We start from the raw sequence: 19,980 nt of genomic DNA, 5'->3' as shown, positions 1-19,980 counted from the left end.
TAATTTGGATACATGAACAGTCTATAAGAAGACAACCTAAAAATCTCAAAAATGACTATTTCATTAAAAGTAGTGTTTCCCCTTCATGCCAGGAATAATACGACTTTAGGTTAAAAACAACAATCAACAACAGCGAGGGAGAGTGGATATGGAAACACAACTGTTTATTTACTTAAAATATTGGTATGAACTAACAGGACAGCAGTACTCCCCTACACATACATTCTAGCCTTTATGCTTCTTTTTTGCATTAATTCCTTTTATATATAAAAAGTATCCAAACTAACAAAGACATCCTCTTCAATCGGTTCGTGTGAGACGAGGCCCCCCCCCCCCCCCGTTCTTTACCATCCCCACAGGCCCCCTTTAAACTTAAAAACCTCCCTGTCAATGCAGCCGCTCACACACACACACACAGTGACCTTTAACCCCCCGACGACCAAACACTGTGATGATGACGAACAGCACAACTCTGCCACACTCCAGCTCAGGCCCGTGGTAGATGTATGTGTACATGAGCTCCAGCATGCAGCGAGGGTAACGTAAAGTAAGAGGGCCGATCTGAGCTGCTGGGCCAAGAAATTCAGAACTTTTCAATACAAATGTGTCCGAAAAACCGAATGAGGTCCACGAGTGATATGAATGAATAAAACCAATTCTTACGCATGAACCTAGTGATTTGCTTTTAAGGCCCCTCTGACATGATTACAAGTGTTTGTTTGTTTTTTTATTATTATTACGAAGATGGTTGAGATAACCTGACCAGCAGTGCTACATCAGCTCTTTCACTTTGACATTTTTGAGAGATACAGGCGGGTCGGGGGGGGGATGTGGGTGATCTGGTGAAGAAGGAGCAACAGCAGAACCAACACGGTCAATGTTTACTTTAATATGACGGCCGCATTCCAACTCTCAATGGGGAAATCCACCCATTCCTCTCTTAATGGGATTATAATGGCTGCTGTTGACGGGCTTGATCCAGATTCAAAGTGGATGCATCTACAGCTGCGTCGAATGATTATTTTCAGTATCGATTAAAGGCTAAGTTCACCCCCCAAAAATAAAAATAAAAACTCAGTCATCATCTCCCAACGCCAAAAGGAAAGTCGGATGAAGTTTTGAAGTCCACAAAAAAAATTTCTGGAGCTTCGCAGCAAAACAGAGTTGCAGCGTTTTCCTGACCAACTGAAGGAGCCAGAGATTTGTTTTAAAACGTAAAACTATACGACAACTGTTGTGATTTTACGCGAGTCAAGCCTTAACTGAAGGTATTTTTCCTGTCACTATGTTACAGACAATAAAGTTTCTTGAATAAAAAAAAAAAAACATAAAGTGGCTCCATACAGTTCATCTGACATGATCCATATCAGTGGAACCCAAATTGATTCGAGATGACGTTATTTACTTCACCTTAGCTGTTAAGCTAATAGACTTAGCACACGCCCCATCTGAAGTAGGTGCACAAGCTCGGTTGAGCACCAAGGGTGTAAATATCGTCTTTTCAAATCATTTTTAGGATCTCAGGGCGACCGGAGGCTCGGATTACATCAGACAAACTGTATGGAACCATTTTACTCGGTTATGTTTTGCAGCAAGTCTCCGTCTACTTCAGTTTTTCAGAAAATGCTGTGCTATCCTGTACTACCTGTAAAGCTCCAGAAACGTTTTGTGGACCACGAAACTTCGGCCACATTCACTTTCCATCGGCATCAGTTGAGGACCTAACAACTGAACTTTAATTTTCCCGGTGTTGCAAAGTGTCAGTTTCCACCGCTGTTGTCATTTACTTTCATAAACGAAAAAGAAAAGCGTCCTGACATTTAAGAAGCTGGAACCAACAAATGTTTGACATTTTTGCTTGAAAATAACTGAAACGATAAATCGATTACAGAAATAGTCTGTGATTCATTTTCTCTCAACCCACTAATCAGTTTATCGGCTCATCGCTGCAGCTGTAGATACACCCACACCGAAGTCCGGCGAACATCTTGGGATTCTCGAGCAATGTCTGTCTTAGTCGTCTCATGTAAACATAATGTGTATAACTGAGCTCATTCTTTACGTTTTCAAGAACGCTGGCTCTAAAATTTTGCTTCCTCACTCATGATAATCTGTGCATAAGTAAATATGATTATTTGTGATCGAGATAAGGAAAAAAAAAAATTCCAAAACCTTAATGTGCCTATGAAGAGTTTCTTTGTACACAAAACGCATATTTCTGCGGCCAAAGATCATTTTCGCTTCCTATCCTTTAATACAAAATAGTACTAGTTATTTTCATGCCAACAGTCGTGTGGAGGAAGGTGTCAGTGTTTCAGTCTGTCTCAATCTGGAATAAAACTCTTCATATACACAATATAAACATATCTTTTGTGGAGTAAATATAAGACAAAAAAAAAAAGAAAAACAGAAGTTGTTAATTGTATTCCCCACTCGAACTGCACAGATCTAGCCATCGAAATATCGTCCTGTGTGGCAGGAGACACAGACAGGAAAAACAACTGACACATTATATGTACGTGAGCTCAACGCATTCACTGCGGAGACAGTAAAATAAAAACACATTCAAAAAGCCATGGTCTAAAAACTTCAGTGCCCAAAGACAGAATTTGGCATTGACAAATCCATAACAGAGCAACAAAACGACGATAAACAGATGAGATATATGTTCAAGAATACGTGACAGAAGGATCTATGAAATGAATCGGGTGCATATAGATGCTACTGTCCAGTTCTCCCCAGTGACACCGATGACACAAGTGGCTGTTTTTGGCATCCAGTTGCTTTGTGCTGGGGGTGAAAACAGAAAAGAACAGGATTAAAGTGGAAGCCTTCATCGTTGCAGAACTTGCTCCAGTAGTTGCGTGTGTGCGGACAGAGAGTGACGTAACGAGTTTGTCTCCAGTTCCGACTTTTCTCTCGTTCACGAGCCTGTCAGGTCCAGTCCAAGTCCTGGTCCAGTTCTCTGAACCAAACGACAAGCAGGAAGTCCAACAACAAAAAAACAAAAAACAAAAAGAAAGGCCCCAAAAAGCAGAAAACCGAGGATTCAATATGCCAGAGTAGCAAAGGCACACAATCAGAAAGATGAATATAAGACGCGTCTCTCTCAGTCCGATCCAGTTTGATCTGGCTCGGTCCCGTTCGCCCCGGGACGAGCGCCAGGACGCGCGAGACACAGAATTGTGTGTGCGTGTGTGTGGTCACCATAGAAACATATCAACATTTAAAAAGTTTTTTTTTGTATATGTTAACAATTTTTTTTTTTTAAAATACAAAGGGTTAACTCCCTACGACTGCATTGATAACCGGTCTGTGGTAAGTGCATCTCAAAGCTAGTCACCCAGAGCTCCCCTGGCTGTACCTTAGGTATAAACTGACAATAGGTTGGTTATAGGATAATATATCGACATGAATAATGGTTTTACAACAACAGTAAAGTCTTCTTTTTTTTTTTTTTCCTCAACGCCTATAAATACATTTCTTTGAGAGGTTTTCACAACGATCAAACTGTATGCCACTGTTTGTACGCTGAAAGTGAACGACACACTCGACTGCGTTATTAAAAACACACGCTCCTTCACTCGCACACACTCGCAAAATCGTCACAAAAAACCGAGTCCGTACGCATACAGGCACGTGAACTTTGCAGGGCAGAGGCCAAGCACACACAAACACGCGCGCACACACACACACTCTCACCAAAGACATAAAGGCACAAGGTATTGCTAATGTTGAGGACGTGTTGAAACATGATCGATCTAGACATGTAAATGAACCCCTTTCACCCATGCATCCTTTTTGTCCTCCTCACAGTAAAAACAGCTTCTAGAAAAAGGAAAGAGATGCTTTTTTTCTTTCTAATGAACATGCAAAACAAAAAACAAAAAAAACAACCCCCCCACACACACACACACACACACACACAGTAAACAAAACCTACAGATCTACAGTACCAACAAAAGGTACACCATTTGGTATTTTAGCGCAGACGGACACGCTCAGGTCAGCCAATGTGTAAGACTTCGGAAAACAGAGAGCCGATCATCACGTACAAATCTTAGAAAAAGCAGAGAAGGGGTTCGTATAAAAAAAGAGCGGGGACAATGAAGAAGAGGGGTGGCGAAAGACCTTGTCAGGCCAGCGGTCTGCAATCCGTCACGGACCTAACAATTTCAGCTCAGTGGGCGTCTTTGACCGAGCCAGCAGAGACTCTTGAAAAAGTCCTCAAAAATAGCAAGCGTGAGATAAGATACATCCATCTCCGCTCTGGGTTTGTTCAAGTACTAAAACTGTTTTGCCCAGTCTGACAGCAACAGTGTTTAAGGTCAGACGGAGGTGAAAAGTGGTTCACTGGACAGGAGGGAGTCACGAGACCACCAGCGTAGGAGTCCGTGACCTCCTGTGGGATCCAACATGGACCAATAACGTCGGAGGAACAAATGAACATGCTTCATCAGAAAGCCGTCAGCCGCCATAAACGATGTGCTCGCTTGGCCGAGAAGGAGGAGGAGTGGACAGATAAGTGCGCTGTTGTGTCTCCCCGACGGCTGCAGCTTTAAATAGCAGCAGCTGGACGAGCGGCTCCCCCGGACGCACACACACATACGCGCACACCAAACGCATACAACACCAAGCACAAGTTCCCCCCCCGCTCCTCCATCACATGAGCTCAGAAATCTCCGGCAGATTTCTCTTCTGTCAGAGGAGCCAGCCTCCTCCTCACATCCTGTGTGTCTGCTCTGTGGTCTCTGTTACCAGCCTATCAGATTGGCTTTGGCCTTTTCTGTCAGCTTGCGGACGCGTCCCTTTGAGGAGGTGCCGAAGGTGATTGATGAGTCCTCAAACAGCAGCTGCCTCTGCTCCTCCTCAGAGTCCTCCTCCATGTACCAGGCGGACCGTCGCCCCTGGTTGCGTGTGCGCATCGACCCTCCTTCCCCGTCCCCGTCACCGTCACCGTCCCCTGCCTCTTCCTTCAGAGCCTCCCTCCGACTGGATCGCTGAGGAGCTTGAGCTTGAGGTGGAGGCGTCACCTCCTCGTTGGTTCTCCTGCTGCTCCTCCTCAGTGGCGAGGGCTCGGGTGGCTCCGGTGACTCTGCGCGAGGAGCGTCTTCATCAGTTTTTACCGCTCGGGGCCGGCCGCGCCGTCTGGGCGTCGACGCAGTGCCAGAGTCCGACAACACGGATGTTTCCTGCGCGGACGACGTCCCGCCTTCGTCTCCCGTCGACTGGTCGAGGTCATCGTCGGGGGTGGAGCTCCTGCGGTTGCTGCTCCTTCTCATCTCCTCCAGCTCCTGCTTGCTCTTCCTGCCTCTCTTCTTGCCGGGAGGGCGGCCCCGGGGTCTGGAGGGGCTCCCTGGAGTCGCGGCTTCTGGAGGACTCACTGGCGCATCCGCCCGGGATTTCCGTCCCCTCCTCCCCACGCCGACGGTCACATGACTACTGTGGCCATTCAAGTGGACTGTGCTTGGAGATGAAGGGCTAACGGGAGAGCCTGAGAGGGGCAGACATTGATTCACAAGAAGGAAATATGTATCAGTAGCAGGCAGGACGGATCAAATGTATATATTTTTTTTTGAACTATAAGCCTACGCCTCACTTCGTGGTGACAGCGTCTCTTACCAGGTGTGTGTCGAACAGGAGTTCTGAGTTTCCTGCGGGTGCTTCCTCCGCCGCTACTTTCCGTGGCTGGGGAGGGCGTCACCTTTTCAGGAGCTGGTGGTGTTGAAGCCGACACAGAGTTGTGAGCCCTCAGTGAGCGAGTAGACTCTGTAGACAGGAAACATAGGAAAGGAACAAACAAAAACAAATGGAAGTCAATAAAACATGTTGGATTCTGTCTGTATTGTAAATATGAAGCTAGCAGCTAGTTAGCTTAGCATTAAGACTGGAAACGGCTCTGTCTAAATTAACAAAACTGTGCTTCTGACTATTTCCTGGGTGGCTGCAGTGACTTCCTGCGGTCTTGTTGTCACTGTGAGACTGCGAGGTAACAAAGCGAACCAGCTGCCACCTTATTATTTATTTTATTTATATCTCATATCTCTTATATCTCACCTGCTGTGCCCTGTGTGTTGCTCGTGGCGTTATGCGAGGAAGAAGAGGAGGGTGGAGTGTGCGTAGAATGGCGTGCCGCACTTCGTGTGCGCCCTGCAGCTGCCGTGTCTGCCTTCCCGTTCACCAGCTGAGGCGGCTGTTTCGGGGGGGCGCTCTGTCTCAGAGAGGGTCGCGAAGGAGCCGGTGGTGACGGCTCTCTTTTTCCGGTCACCCTCGATGATACACGTCTCTTCCTCTCTGGGCTGGAGGCAGCACAGGAGGAAGAAAAAAAAAAGAAAATCACACCTAATTCACAGTGAGAGACACCAAAAACCAGAAATGAAATGTCTGGGGTTTTTTTCCCCTACCTGGACGCGGTGCTGCTGGTCGGAGATTCGCTCCTCCTCCTCCTCCTCTTCATTGCGTGCCGCGTCTGCCTGTCCGTAGTGTGTCGCGTTTGTCTGTCGGTGCCCTGTCTGGTCAGTCTGTCGGTCAGGCCGTGGATGGCCTTGTAGTCGGCCAGGATGGAGCTGACGTGCTCCTCGAAGAGTGCGGAGAGCCTCAGACTCATGCTGTAGATCTGGAGACACAAGACGATGCACTGATTCAACTGTCAGACAAATAACAGGCTGAGAATTTTCATCACAGCATGAAAATACGAGAGTGCTACGGTGTACATTAGGGTTAATGAACCTTGGGTTTAAGGTCCTCACAACTACACAAGTAAAAGCATGTGTGTGTTTGTGCCTCACCCGAGACTTTTTGCTGGGCGTGTAAGCTTTGGAATTGCTGAAAATGAGCCGGACGTCTTTACAGAGCTCAATGGGCGACTGGTACTTTCCTTCTGTTAGCGTGTTGAGAACGGTGCCAAAGTCCATTGGCGACTCGACTATTTGCAGGTAGTCCTGGGAGAGGCGGAGGGAAGTTGGCACATTTCAATTACACATTTCAAAAGATGAGAACACAATAAAGCAGCAGAGGAGAGGAAGAGAGGGTAAAGACGTAAGAGATCTGGAGAATTCGGGGTTTTGCTTTGAATGGACTGGGGAGGAAAAAAAAAAAACTGAAGCAACAGAAGCAAAAGAATTCCAGTTTCCTGTTAACAAAGAGAATCGTGGCCCATTGAAACCGTGAGACTTCACATTGTTTCTCCTTCACAACTTTTCCATTAGCTTCGGTCTTCATTACAGACGCTGAATGAAGAGGCCTGAAGAATACCTTCACTTCAAAACCACCACTCTTTGTGTAATTGAATCGTGGCCACTTGTGCCCCCGGACTGAACTGCATAGTAAAATTCCAGCACCCGAAAAAAAAAAAGGGTAACTGGAAATGCTTATTCATTCCAGCCTAATATTTCTGAGGAAGGCAGAGTTCACATGCACACAATACTGGATGATAAAGAAAGCAAGAGTTTCATGCTGAGGTACCGGGTATTCCTGCAGGTCCACAGGTTCTCTGAAGGGCTCCGAGTCTTCACACTGAAAGATGAGATCCAGCAGCTCCTTACAGCGCGCCCTCCACGCCTGAGGGTCGTACGAAGGGGGACGGGTTCGCAGTTGCCGCCGCATGGGCTGACGACCCTACATGAAAAAAAAAATGTAAGTTTAAAAAAGTAAGACACTCTCGTGGACAGCAGCATGTTTGAGAAAACTCTTTTTGTTTGATAATTTACCTTGTGTTTTCGTGTGGATGTTCCAGGAGTGTTAGTATCTTCGTCATCCTCTTCCTCCTCCTCCTAAATAGACAGGAAAAGGGAAATTAAATCAAGGTAACATGTTTTGTGTCGGCAGTCTGCTCTGCAATCAAATATTTCATTATTCAGCAACTCCCTGCTGCCTTTCAGGTGTAACTTGCAGAAGCAATTCACTGGTAGATGGTTGATTTTATTCTATAAAACTGGGCTGTCGGTGCAGTGGAGAAAGATGCAAATACTTATTGAATCAGACAAAACAGAGACAACCGGCTGTGGTATTTCCTGTTTTCTCAGAAGGCAGATAAACCTACAAAATCTCAAATGAACCGAGCTGCACAGGACCACTGTCTTTCACTGGTGGGTGACGTACTGAGAGTTGGTCCAACTAGTTTTTGTCTCATCCAGTTTCAAGCAACGGTTGTCAAGAAATTGGCAGCGTTGTAACTGAATCTTGTTTCATATTTGATCAGCACGACCTCCTTTTACACATTGATCTCAGTTTCTACCTTCTGTTTTGATTTGACTTCCGTACTCTGTGTCTGTGGAGGCGGGTTTACTAAAATGCAGAAGTATATTCTGAAAACAACCAAAGAGCCGGTGTTTCATATCCTCCACTGGCAGCAAAATGGAGGGAAAGTTAACCATTGTTTATTTGCATATACTTCCCACATTGTAAAGAGTTTCTCTTTAATAACAACAGGAGCATTTTAAAAACCGAACAGCGTTTGGTGCCACGATTTACAACATTTTGGAATTGAGAAGAAAAAAATATTACCTGAGTAAGGTCAGGTAATATTTTTAATATATTTTAATATATTTTAGTCAGGTAAACTGCTGTGTGAACATGCAGCTGTGTGAACGCACCTCATCTTCAGAGTCAGAGAAGGTAGCCTTCTTCATCGTCCTGTAGAGCGGCATGATGTCTGTCAGACTTTGGTCCCTGAAGACGACGACAGAAAGAGAACAGGAGTTGTTTTAGGTCTCAGAGAGTTCAGCAATAAAACCTGAACTGGCTGATGAACATTTTGTTTGCAGCCTCTGAGCAGTTGTTTTTCCTCTACATCAACACACACGCTCTTGATACTCACTTAACGAATTGCAGAATGAGGTCAGAGACGAACTTGGCCGTCGTGACGATGAACGATCCGGGCTCATTGAACGTCTGGGTGTTGTGTTCAATGTAACGAACCTCCCACATCAGAGAGGACAGTCGTCTGAAAAGGAAAATACAAATGCGATCGATGTGTGTTTAATTCTCCCTCACACAAACACAGTTGTGTTTTTTATTCTGCCGTCTCTTTTTACTCGAACGTAGCCGAGGTACCTGTAGAAGCGGTTCACCAGCCTTTGGCGTATGGTGCTGAGGTCAGTGACGTAGGCCACTACTGTGCAGTACGTGGGGTAAGCTTGTAGGTCCACCGGAAAGGAAAATGGCGCCGCGACATCTAAGAGTGGGGAGGAATGACAAACACACCGGACGAAAAGATTATTAGGAGAAACAAATCCACTCTAACAGAACAAAAGTTGGATATCTTTTCTGTTTGATATGTCTCCTTCAAAATAAAATATCCTGCATATGTTCAGTAATACCTTTTCCCCTTTCCTAAAGATTGTCCTACTTACTCTGAATATTCTTAGCTAAATTTAGAAACACCTGCAAGAGTTAAAACAAATCCCGTGCTGTAAGCCAGCTGCAGCATGAAGCGTAGGAGTAACAGGGAGAAATCTAGAAGGATTAAAGTGTGCTTTCTGTTGCTGTTCGACTGCGTCCCATCCCCAAACTGTCAGTAGAGGGCGCCCTCGGATCAGCTTTCCTCTGGGAGGATTGCAGCAATACAAAGCCTGCACCTAATATGCCATTACATCACTTAACGGGAATTCAAGCAAGCACCTCAATATGCGGCTCAATGTGTTCACCGCTAATTTCTTTTAGCGAGTGATCTGTGGCTCTGCGGGACTCATGCTGATGAGCTCAGAGCTGTGACTCATGTTGTGTCGAGAGTCGTGCCGCTTTACTGGAAACGAGCCCTCGTGGCTGAACAACGCATCCTTCCTTGCACGACACGAGCGGATTGTTTATTTTTCACAGTGGCTTGATGATGTCATACCGAGTGTGCAGAGCTGGTCGATGGCTTTGATGATGCGGTCGCACTCTTCTGCGCGTGTGCGGCAGCCCCACTCGCCTTCCAACGGGACGTACAGCAGCTCCTTCTGCTCTGCCTCCACCAGCGGGACGCTCATGCCCAACTCCTCCGGGAACGTGGCTGCACAAGGAGCAATCGAACGAGAACCTATGTTTTAATTTGTAAAGACAGGTCGTTAAAATCTGTGGGTGCTGTAGTGTGGCTGTATTTTAGCGACCTACCATCATCGGGGATGGGCTCCATATCCCAAGGACTCATCTTCTCCGTGTCTCCATTGTCCCAGCTGGATGAGAAATCAGCGTTGACATCAGTCATTACACCTTTCACAACCTTGTTTTGTAAAGTGCTTCTGCACAGGTGACACACTGCAAAACACCCACAACCTAAAGTGGATACCATTCTCTAACAAGGTTTTCAAAATAAAGTGACCATGAGCGCTCGGTGCTGACACGAACAACTAACTCAAACAGACAATATGCTTATTAATGATTCAAATTGGAATGTCACTGACAATCAAAGTGCATCAACAGCAAAACAAAGGGCGGCATCAGCCGGCGTCCTTGTAAATATCTAATTCAAACTGTCATCCAGGAGCGTTTCATCAAGTTTCTTGAGCGATTCCAACCACGAGGTGTTTGTGCAGTTAATGAGTGTTGTGAGAGGAACGTGTCAGCGGCATAATCACACGGAGCTGCTGGTCCTGCAGACAAATCCCTGTTACATGTAAACCAGTTTAATGAAATGGGTTCAATTTATCATTCTTTCAGTGTGGGGGAGTCAGATGTCAAACTCATTTAGTCCCAGGATTCACACCCTCACAAGATACAACGAGACCAACTGTACAGTAGACATAGTGGGAGTAGTGGGAACCCGGTCAGAGCGTTTGTAGGCGCCAACGTTCAATCGATCTGTAATTTCAAAGTAAAATTTCTCAAAGTTTAGGTGCGATTTTCTCACTAAGAGATTTGCGTCCCTGCTGCCAGTGGGATGTTGAATAACTTGTAATTCCTAGTTTTTCTCATGTAAATTATTTTTTTTTGTGTTGATTAGTGTGATGATTGTGTTACTGCTCGCTGTGCAACAAATAAAGATTACCTTGGACCTCCTCTCTCACTGTAACCTCCCTGTATCTTCTGTTTGTTGAGTTGGCTCCATATATAGTCTAGGACTACGTACGGTTCATGTCATGCTGGAATCTGGTTGATCGACTTGCGAAACCTTCTGGTATTCATCGTGACATTTACAGTTTCATCATGTTACACTGTGTGCTGTTTCACGGGGGCTGAAATCTCTTGCATAAAGGTGCAGCGATGCACCTACAGCAAAATATAATTTAAAAGGTAATTCTGACGGTCATCATTACCTCGAAATCTACAAACAAACGTGTGTCTGCTTTAAGAGTGGCTTCCTATGTCTGTTTTCATTTCTGTCACCAGTTTGTCATTCGTTGTTGCCAGTTTTGTAGAAATTAGGAACTCTTGGTTCTCTCCTTAATAATACAACAGATGTTTTATGTGGGAATGAGGTTGTGTAGTGCTCTGATCGATCCGTGCAGCATTAAAACAGAGTAAATCCAAGCTGTGATCATACCAGACGTTGTAGCACTGAAACAGGCTGTCGGGGTACTGAGACTGGTAGGGCTCCTGGCTCTCAATGGTCCCAAACCACCAGGCGTCGTCAATCACTGACCGAAACCTGTCACCTGCACGCACACATATCAGTTAGATCTTTACAAGACCGCAAAAGTTGACTTCATAAATTGAGATAGAAAATGTATGTGACATAAATAGATAAGTGGATTGAGAGGTCACTTTGGAGTTAACAATGAATAGATTAATCGTGAACACAGTATTAGATTAACTGACAATGAAAAGGAAAGACACAGTTGGTATTCTGCACCACAAAGAGACCATAAGGTGAAAACTGTCTGACCTATAGCCCACTGTCTCTTTCTGGCATTGTCAAACTGCTGCCGCAGCACCAGGAAGTCGATGACATCAGGCATGTCGTGGTATCTGCAACGAGACAAACATGTACGTGTGAGTCAAAGATGATAACAAAGCGAAAGGAATTAATAAAACAACTACACTGAAAGTGCAAAATAGATCAAACGCATAGAATTCGGAGAAGCACTTTGCCGTTCCCATAACAGTCCTTACTTCTTGTATCATCAGTCAACTGGATTTAATGTTTCATGAGTACTGTCGTGTCTCGTGTCAAGATGAGAATTCATTTAGGGAGAGGAATGTTATATTTAAACTCAGCAGAGGAGGGAGGCACACGGATTACTGAGGAGGACAGTTTCACACTCTGTGAGCACTGAATTTCTGCATATTGTTGAAAAATGGACAGCTGCTCTCAAGAACAGGATATGTCACAGTGGATTGCTTACTTCATAGAGAAGGATCCTCCGGTCAGTTTTCCGGTGTCGGGGTCCAGAAAGGAAAGCTTCAGACAGCACAGCGTGGGCAGGCCGACCTCGTACTTGATGCCAACTATCTTCATCAATTCCTGCTCCTGAACGCCACATACAAAAGGACGAATGATTGACATTAATCATTTCTTCTCAGGAGACATCATTCACATACCCTGGAGCCCTGGGATCAATGCCTTTCACTTTTGGTAAACTGTGTATCCTTTTCACTGTTGTTCATTCTGTACACTGAGAGAGAGCCAGTGATGCCACAGTAAGTTTTTCAAGCTGAGAGAAGTGATGCTTCAGTGTTGTTTGGCCTGTTTGTTAAAACACCCCCCAAAAAAAAGGAATAGAAGAAAACGCTGCACATTCAGAAAGATGCACACTGTGCCTGCGATGCATTACGGACCGCTGTCTGCACAGAAATTGCTATTTTCTGCCTCCACACGTGGAGAAGAAATGATAAATACACAAGAATACAATCCCATAAAGGTCTGTTCTTCACTCTTTTAGAGACAGTTTCAAAAACAGGGACGGGACCTTCTCTTCTGCAGACAGTTTTTTCTTTTAGGTTATAAGAAAGGAAACGGATTCAAGTAAACATGAAAGTGAAACCAGACGACGTGTCTGCGATACAGAGGAAATACTGCTGACAGATTTTCAAACTAAAGACTGTGTGGTGTGTGCAACGGGGCATGATTACATCACTGTGGCTTGAGATTATTCAGGTTCCTTGGAATCACTATCTATCCTTTCTTTTTCTCTTTTTAGTCATCGCTGAAAGAAAGTCGTTTATGTTCTGGCTAATTTGGAAATAATTTATTTAATTTATCTAAATTGGATAAGTAATTAGTAACTGAAGTTGTCAAATAAACACCGTGGAGTAAAAAGTACAATGTTTGCCTGGAGTAGAAATACAGAGTGGCAGAAAATGGATTGAAGTTCAAGCACTTGAGTAAAAGTACTTAGTTACTATCCACCACTTCAAAGATCAACAGGATCCTGCGTCTGATGTTTTATCTGTGAGAGGTTGAGAGTAATTTTTACTTTTATGGAATTGTGATAACTTTACAGTTCATATGTATTCCCGCTATAAGAAGACTGTTTTATTGATTTATTTTTCATGGATCTGCTGTGATTCTTCTGAGGGACGTCTCCTCGGTGGTTGTGTACACAAATAAACAGACATTATAAATCTGGAGGTACACGGGCTCTCTGTTCAGCGAGTCTTCGATCCGTCTTTGTCACTCTGTTTCTTACCCGGAGCTCCATCTTGTGCCAGGGCTGCTTCTTAGGATTGATGCTGTAAATCTTTTTCTGTTTGGCCATCTCCACGTAGGCTTCATGGCCCTGTCTGAAGTAGTACACCTGCGCACACACAAAAACACAATTCAGATATACCAAAGACCTGTATCTTGTTTAAATTTCTGTGGCGTGGCTCTAAAACTTTTGGCAACATACTTTTCAGCTGCTTTTAGGGATAGCGATCAGTCAGTGTGCCCCCTATTTTCTAGTGTGTAATGGGCATCACAGCCTCAAGGGGCAGCTAAATTTAGTGCAGAGTTTTAGTCTTGTTGCTATGTAAAACATGAGCCAGTGTTTTGGACTGAGGAGACATGTGGGGCACATGTGGTGAGGACACTGTAACAGAAACAGGCGGCGTGTACCTCGTCTCCCATCTGGGGTATGTAAGGACATCTGCGGGGGACCGTGTCTGTGATCCAGGCGGAGGGAAGCCACTCCTCCAGAGTGAGCCCTTGCTCCTGCAGCTCTGTCCTCTAAAAAGGACACACGACAAAGTAAATCATTTCATACTTAAATTAAGGTTTTGCGTGATGTAACATTTGTTTTCTTAACCAAGACTTACATAAGCGGCTACACTTGGCTGGAAGTTCTATTAATTTTCATCTTAATTTATATGCACTTGATATCAAAAACTGTCATTTGTGTAATTTCTCAAATGTGCAGAAAATATTGCAAAAGAAGCTTTTGTCATACTTAAAAGCACAAAGTAATAACTGTGAATCACAGTGACAATAATGGGGGATCAAAGTTACTGATGACAAACCTTCCTCTTCTCCTTTGGCTGCTTCTTCTTTGGTAACGCGCCGTCTTTGTCTGCTTTCTCTTTCTTTCGCTCCTTCTTCCCGTCCCTCTTCTTCTCCTCATCCTCTTCGGAGCCTCTGCTTTTCTTTTTTACCTTTACACTTTTCTTGGGTGGTTCAAGGTTGATCCCTGCATCTGCTGTCCAGTCGGAATAATCGCTGGAGTAGTCGCTGCGAAGACAGAAGATTAAAAGCACAGATGTGTCTGTGAGTTTCGATTTGCATACAGAACATGCTTGTATCCGTACGAGATTGTGGATATGATAAATGTGTGTGATTTGCCGTATTTGTCTTACCTTGAACTGCTGTGGTCGTCTGGCCAGGGCTCCTTTTCCTCCTCCTCCTTCTCCTCCTCTGAGGAATGGCCGTTGATTTGCCGCACCTCCACCTCTCCCTAGCACACATTATTTTATGTTAGCACACAGAATCAGTGAAAAGGAAAGGCTTCAGAAATGGACTGTATGTGGATATATGTTCAGTGCTCCAGAAATAAAGTTTGTTTTGAAAGTAGACATTAAGTTTATAAAGATCTATTTCACTATTGGGCAGCTTAATTGCTATGAAGGTTGGGAAATATAAAATTTTTCAGATTTTTTTGGAAAAATAACAAAGAGAAAAGGTCTGTTATAAGTTTTTGATGCTCTGGCAAAAAGTGCAAGCAGCTTAGATGAACTAACTAAAATGGCAAATATTTTAAAACAGAAAAATCATGGAAACTTAAAATCATCTGAATACAACAAAAACACAATTTTTAAGCCAGCGTTTTTATCTGTTTTTGAGTTTCAAGAAGGCAAAACAAGGCAGTCCTATTTTTATCATACCCACCTCCGAGATGCTTTCGTCGTCATCGGCAGCCTCGGCGCTCTGGCGGCTCGTCTCCTCCATGGCGGCGCGAGTTTGATAGCCGTGGTTACCCTGGCTCCTCCTCGCCTCGTCGACGACACACTCCGACGTCAGGTGGACCTGCGGTGGGACAGGATGCGCAACAACAACATCAGATGATAGTATGACGCCTACTGATACGGAATAAACGTTCAACAAGAAACATTTGTGAGAAAAAATGTGAGATTCCCCTCGAACAATAATGTTTGTATACAACAGTGTGTGTGTGTGTGTGTGTGTGTGTGTGTGTGTGTGTGTGTGTGTGTGTGTGTGTGTTAATTCACTTACCCTGCTCTCCTTGGGGAGTGAGTGGATGGTGCGTCTCCTCCTTTCTGACTGATAAATATTGATCTCCTCCTCCCCTTTAGCCTCACGCCAGTTCACCTGTCTCCTACAAAGCAAACACACACACACACACACACACAAACACAGAGTCATGACATGCATTAACAGCATCACCTCAGAGAGTAGGCTCCTCTCTGTACGCGTGTTACCTGACGGAGGCGTCCTCCAGCTCAGGGACCAGCACCCTGCGGCTCCAGGCCACCAGGTCGCCCTCCGTGGCCATCTGGCTGCGCGGGGCGTTGCTGTGCATCTGGCGGACGCCCTCGATCTGCCCGCTGCGACGCAGACCCACGTTGGGCGGAGAGTGGACCTCTGTGGGCGAACCGACCGATCCTGAGGGACGGAGGTGTCGAGGAGAGAGAGAAAAAAGTGATCAACAGCCTTTAAATGAACTTGATTTGGGTGAAATCATGTTAATATAGTTGATAAAGCGAGCAGGACAGCAAAACTTTCTAATACAGCTCATTTTATTCCAGGTGGAATCACAATGTTATAACAAACACATAAATAATAAATAAAACAATTAATATCAGAGGTGGGAAGTATGTACAAATACTTTACTTACTTTACTGTAATTAAGTAGATTTTTCCGATCTGTGTAATTTACTTCAGTATTTATTTTTCTGACAACTTTGTATTTATCTATATTTATTTATGCATCAGTACATATCACGCAACAGTCTTAGGATTCTATTAAGGGGTTGTCAGGTTCAGTAAGCTTTTTACTTTGGTCACATTTCAGATCCTGTATTTTATTACTTTTACTTAAAGAAGTTGAATCAGTACTTTTACTTTTACCAGAGATTTTATTTACACAAGCATCTGAACTACACCGAGTCTGTGGAATAAAGGTGTTAGAAAATGCCTCAATTTTTCTCTAAATTTAGTGAAATAAGTATTTGTCGTAAAAATAATGGGGAAAAAAAACACAGCAGCTCATGATTACTGATTATCATCTTAAACTGCCTGACGTCTTCAAGTTGCTCCTTTTGTCCGACCAAAAGAAGCTTAAACCGTGTAAAAATCATGTTGCTGATTATTCCTGTGTTGATTGACTAATCAGTTTATTAAGTCACTGTTTCAGCACTGAAGAATGAAGAGTAAAGGATACAAAGAGCAATTTACATTAATTTAAAATAATTTGCATTCATCAAAAAAAAAAAAAAGTCTCTGCATTTATGTTGTTCTCCCTGATTTGTATTTTCTCTTTTCAGTCACAATTTCTTTTTCATTTGAAGTTAAAGTTCCTGTAAACACATATTTTTCAACTCAAAAGAAGATCTAATGAATTGAATTTGGAGACTAGAGAAAATGAGATGATTTGAACGAACAGGGATGCCAGTCACTTGAGTGTAAATAAAATTTACGCACAATAAAGACACTTGTGGTGTTGTTACTGAGAAGGCTGCTGTTAGATAAAGACAGCTGCATGCGGGCAATTACTTATCATAGCGTGCGCTAATGTGTCGGTATGGAGAACCTGGATGATTTACCACTGAGTGTTTTCATCACTTAATGGATAAGAAGAGCAAAAAGGGGGATATGATGAGACACTGATGCACTTTCAAGGTTTCCTGCATAAATCTCACTGAGCTGCTCAAAATCCTTGTTTTGTAAAATTGGAAATAATGTAAAAATACCAAGTAAAATAAATATAGAACAAGTTTGCAATGTACAAATGCCACAACCTTAAGAGAGATTCGGTACTTTCGCTTCATTTCTAATGACCCAGAGGAACGTCCTCGCTACTCCGGTGCAGTTGAAAACTAAAACAAACACACACAAACACACAGCGGCACAACAGTGTGACCTTCCTGCTGTAAGGCGGTCTTACCTCTGCTGGCCCTGGTCTCATTGGTTCCCAGTCTTTGGTCCTGTTCCTGCTGCAGCCTCTGAATCATAGTATCCAGAGGACTGGAGCCGTCCACCGCCTGCTCGCTCACCACTTGGTTAAGGCCTGACGCAGACAGAACAAATTACAGTTTCACCACTACTGTTTTAAAATCACTGGATGCTCGTATTGCTCTGTTACATTCACGTCATTTTCTCTGTCGTTGAGCATGTAGAGTCATGTCATCTCACAAGTGTCCTTCTTTCCCACCTTGCCTCCTTCACCTATCACCACTGTGTACTACTAATGTATTTCAATTGTTACCGTTTATATCCCTGCCAAGATTTTAAACAGCCATATTAATTCTGGGTTTAATTGCCGATGCTGGTGTAGTTTCAATAAAAGCCCCTCATTAGGCACATTCGAGGACGGATAACTTGTCAGGCTACGAGAGTTCTGTGATACAGCTCGACAAAGGGGTCTTTGATCAGCTGGTAGATGAGTTCAGACAGCCTCGCCTGCAGGTAAAGACCTGATCTGAAGAGTGCAAGCAAACAAGAGCGGAGCAGAGCTTCAACTCAAGTTCGTGCCTTCACTTTATGAAGTGAACAGATTCTCCCGAGGGTCGGATTTTAGCCTGTGTACCTGAGGAAGTGACCCCCATCTGCGGGATCAGCTGCTCATCCCTGCAGCCCTCCCTGCCAGGCACCAGCCGCTGGTATCTCGGGGGGTGAGGGTTCCCGTCCACATCCACCAGGAAGGGTGGGGGCATCAGGTGCGGCGCCTGCTGAGTCTGCTCGTCCAGCACGTAGTTGTTGGCATCCCGGATCAGTGGCCGGTAGTCAGTGTGGAAGAACATCTGGTCCGCTATCTGAAAAGTAACGAGCTACATTAACTCACGTGCATAAAAGCTAATACTTCTGCATGTTTGAAATGAGGCAGTAATTACAACTTAGTGCTGATGACTTTGGGAGGAGCTGCTAAGTGTCGGGTAGAGGGAGGCCTGTTGCTTTACCTTGTCGTACTTGCTGCTGGAGCCGAAGCCAAAGATGAGCAGGTGTCCGTGGGAGTCGGTGGCGGCAAAGTGCTGCCCATCTGGACTACATTTGCAGTCAAACAATGCTCCGTGCCCTTGGCCCTCAATCTATCCACACACAGAGAGAGGGTAGAGGGAGGGGGGGAGAAAGGTGCACACTGTAAATCATAATATTACACCACCACGGGGAATTCTGAGCAACCGTGGCAATTGTTTCACCGCCTACTTGAAATATCTAGCACACGAGATCAACTGCAGTGTTCAATAAGTCATTTGAATGGCACTTAACAAGCAATGATTAATAACGATTTTACAGTAACAATTGCTTAATAAATGATAAATAGAGAATAATACATGTATCACTGTGGGTTATTATTACAAATAAAATGAAAAAAAAAAATGTCTGTCACACTGTACTTCCCATTTTACAGCAGCAACAGAGAAACAAACAGAAGATAAGAGCAGCGATAAAACACAACACCGGCTGAAGAGACTAAATCTTTATCAACAGAAAACCTTAACTGTTCTGGCAGTCAGCCTACTGTTGCCTTTATTTTATTCTGTGGGTATTCCTTCACTCGCACAATAACTCCATTCTCTCATTGTTCAGAGTTTCTGCTTCTCTCTGTGTCCCTTATTCAGTAAAACACAGCAAACAACACAACACAGATTAACCTGATGCAATAAAAAAAAAAACTCCCATTCATCTTCTACTGTGTGTGTGTGTGTGTGTGTGTGTGTGTGTGTGTGTGTGTGTGTGTGTGTGTGTGTGTTTTAGCCAGCTACAGGAACAGGCAACACTGGAAGTAGTTAAATAGTGTTATTAATAGACCGAGGAAATATCCAGGTACAGAAATGGTACAGCACAACCTCTTCTATTACACTTACAGGATTTACAAGAACCAAGAAACAAGAACCCCCGTCGCGAGCAAAGAAACAAATAAGGGCTACAGGAGCAACAGCACTGGTGAGACTGTGTCTAGCAGTGGATTTGGCAAAGCAAGAAAGTGCAGAGCACGACTGTTAAACCAACCGCCTTATTGCAAATGCTGTTTTGGGATATGTGACGACACAGTGAGTTAATAATGTAATAATGTAAAAGCAACAGTGCACCTCTGCTCAAACAGGCTTGGTTTAATTAAATCAAGGCTACGTAGCTTCCAAGAGAATTAAAGCCTATTCTTTCTTTTTGTAAATGAAAAGTTAAATCAATACTTCTTCTGCTAAAGTCTTATTGTAAGATGACACACAGCAGATTCAATTAGTTTTCAAGACAGCCTAGTCGGAGGTTTTCTTTCCCTCTCCTGTGGAGAGAGTGCTGCAACCTTTAGACACACATCTGTGTACCTGACATGAACGAGTCCGTTCTCTCACCTTATGAATAATTTATTATTGTGCTTTTTGAACGCTATATTTCAAAATGTACCATCAGCCTGATACTGTCACTTGTGCCATCGTGTCCACTATCTAGCAAAAGTGCCAAGTAAAAGT

At 44.1% G+C, this 19,980-nt stretch overlaps 1 protein-coding gene across 2 annotated transcripts in view; it reads right to left on the bottom strand.

Moving 5' to 3' along the window:
- Window positions 1–147: 147 nt before the first annotated feature.
- LOC119012319 (pleckstrin homology domain interacting protein) overlaps window positions 148–19,980 on the bottom strand; it is a 35,308-nt gene continuing 15,475 nt past the window's right edge. The window contains exons 16-40 of one of the 2 annotated variants that reach the window (XM_037086022.1): window positions 18,469–18,597; window positions 18,099–18,324; window positions 17,457–17,579; window positions 15,772–15,955; window positions 15,566–15,668; window positions 15,221–15,358; window positions 14,692–14,789; window positions 14,359–14,566; window positions 13,958–14,068; window positions 13,551–13,658; window positions 12,267–12,391; window positions 11,807–11,889; window positions 11,465–11,576; window positions 10,096–10,157; window positions 9,839–10,021; window positions 9,055–9,175; window positions 8,819–8,944; window positions 8,595–8,670; window positions 7,710–7,772; window positions 7,465–7,617; window positions 6,789–6,941; window positions 6,405–6,616; window positions 6,058–6,299; window positions 5,623–5,769; window positions 148–5,494 (exon numbers count right to left, since the gene is read on the bottom strand). In XM_037086022.1, coding sequence (XP_036941917.1) covers window positions 4,755–5,494; window positions 5,623–5,769; window positions 6,058–6,299; window positions 6,405–6,616; window positions 6,789–6,941; window positions 7,465–7,617; window positions 7,710–7,772; window positions 8,595–8,670; window positions 8,819–8,944; window positions 9,055–9,175; window positions 9,839–10,021; window positions 10,096–10,157; window positions 11,465–11,576; window positions 11,807–11,889; window positions 12,267–12,391; window positions 13,551–13,658; window positions 13,958–14,068; window positions 14,359–14,566; window positions 14,692–14,789; window positions 15,221–15,358; window positions 15,566–15,668; window positions 15,772–15,955; window positions 17,457–17,579; window positions 18,099–18,324; window positions 18,469–18,597 — 4,026 coding nt within the window. In that variant the 3' untranslated portion in view covers window positions 148–4,754. The remainder of the gene's footprint in view (window positions 5,495–5,622; window positions 5,770–6,057; window positions 6,300–6,404; window positions 6,617–6,788; window positions 6,942–7,464; window positions 7,618–7,709; window positions 7,773–8,594; window positions 8,671–8,818; window positions 8,945–9,054; window positions 9,176–9,838; window positions 10,022–10,095; window positions 10,158–11,464; window positions 11,577–11,806; window positions 11,890–12,266; window positions 12,392–13,550; window positions 13,659–13,957; window positions 14,069–14,358; window positions 14,567–14,691; window positions 14,790–15,220; window positions 15,359–15,565; window positions 15,669–15,771; window positions 15,956–17,456; window positions 17,580–18,098; window positions 18,325–18,468; window positions 18,598–19,980) is intronic. The other variant, XM_037086023.1, reaches the window with a different exon arrangement.

Source organism: Acanthopagrus latus, chromosome 22 (assembly GCF_904848185.1).
Source record: "Acanthopagrus latus isolate v.2019 chromosome 22, fAcaLat1.1, whole genome shotgun sequence".
NCBI lineage: Eukaryota > Metazoa > Chordata > Actinopteri > Spariformes > Sparidae > Acanthopagrus > Acanthopagrus latus.
Note: the sequence above shows the minus strand (reverse complement) of the source record. Positions and strands in the feature narration are given on the sequence as shown.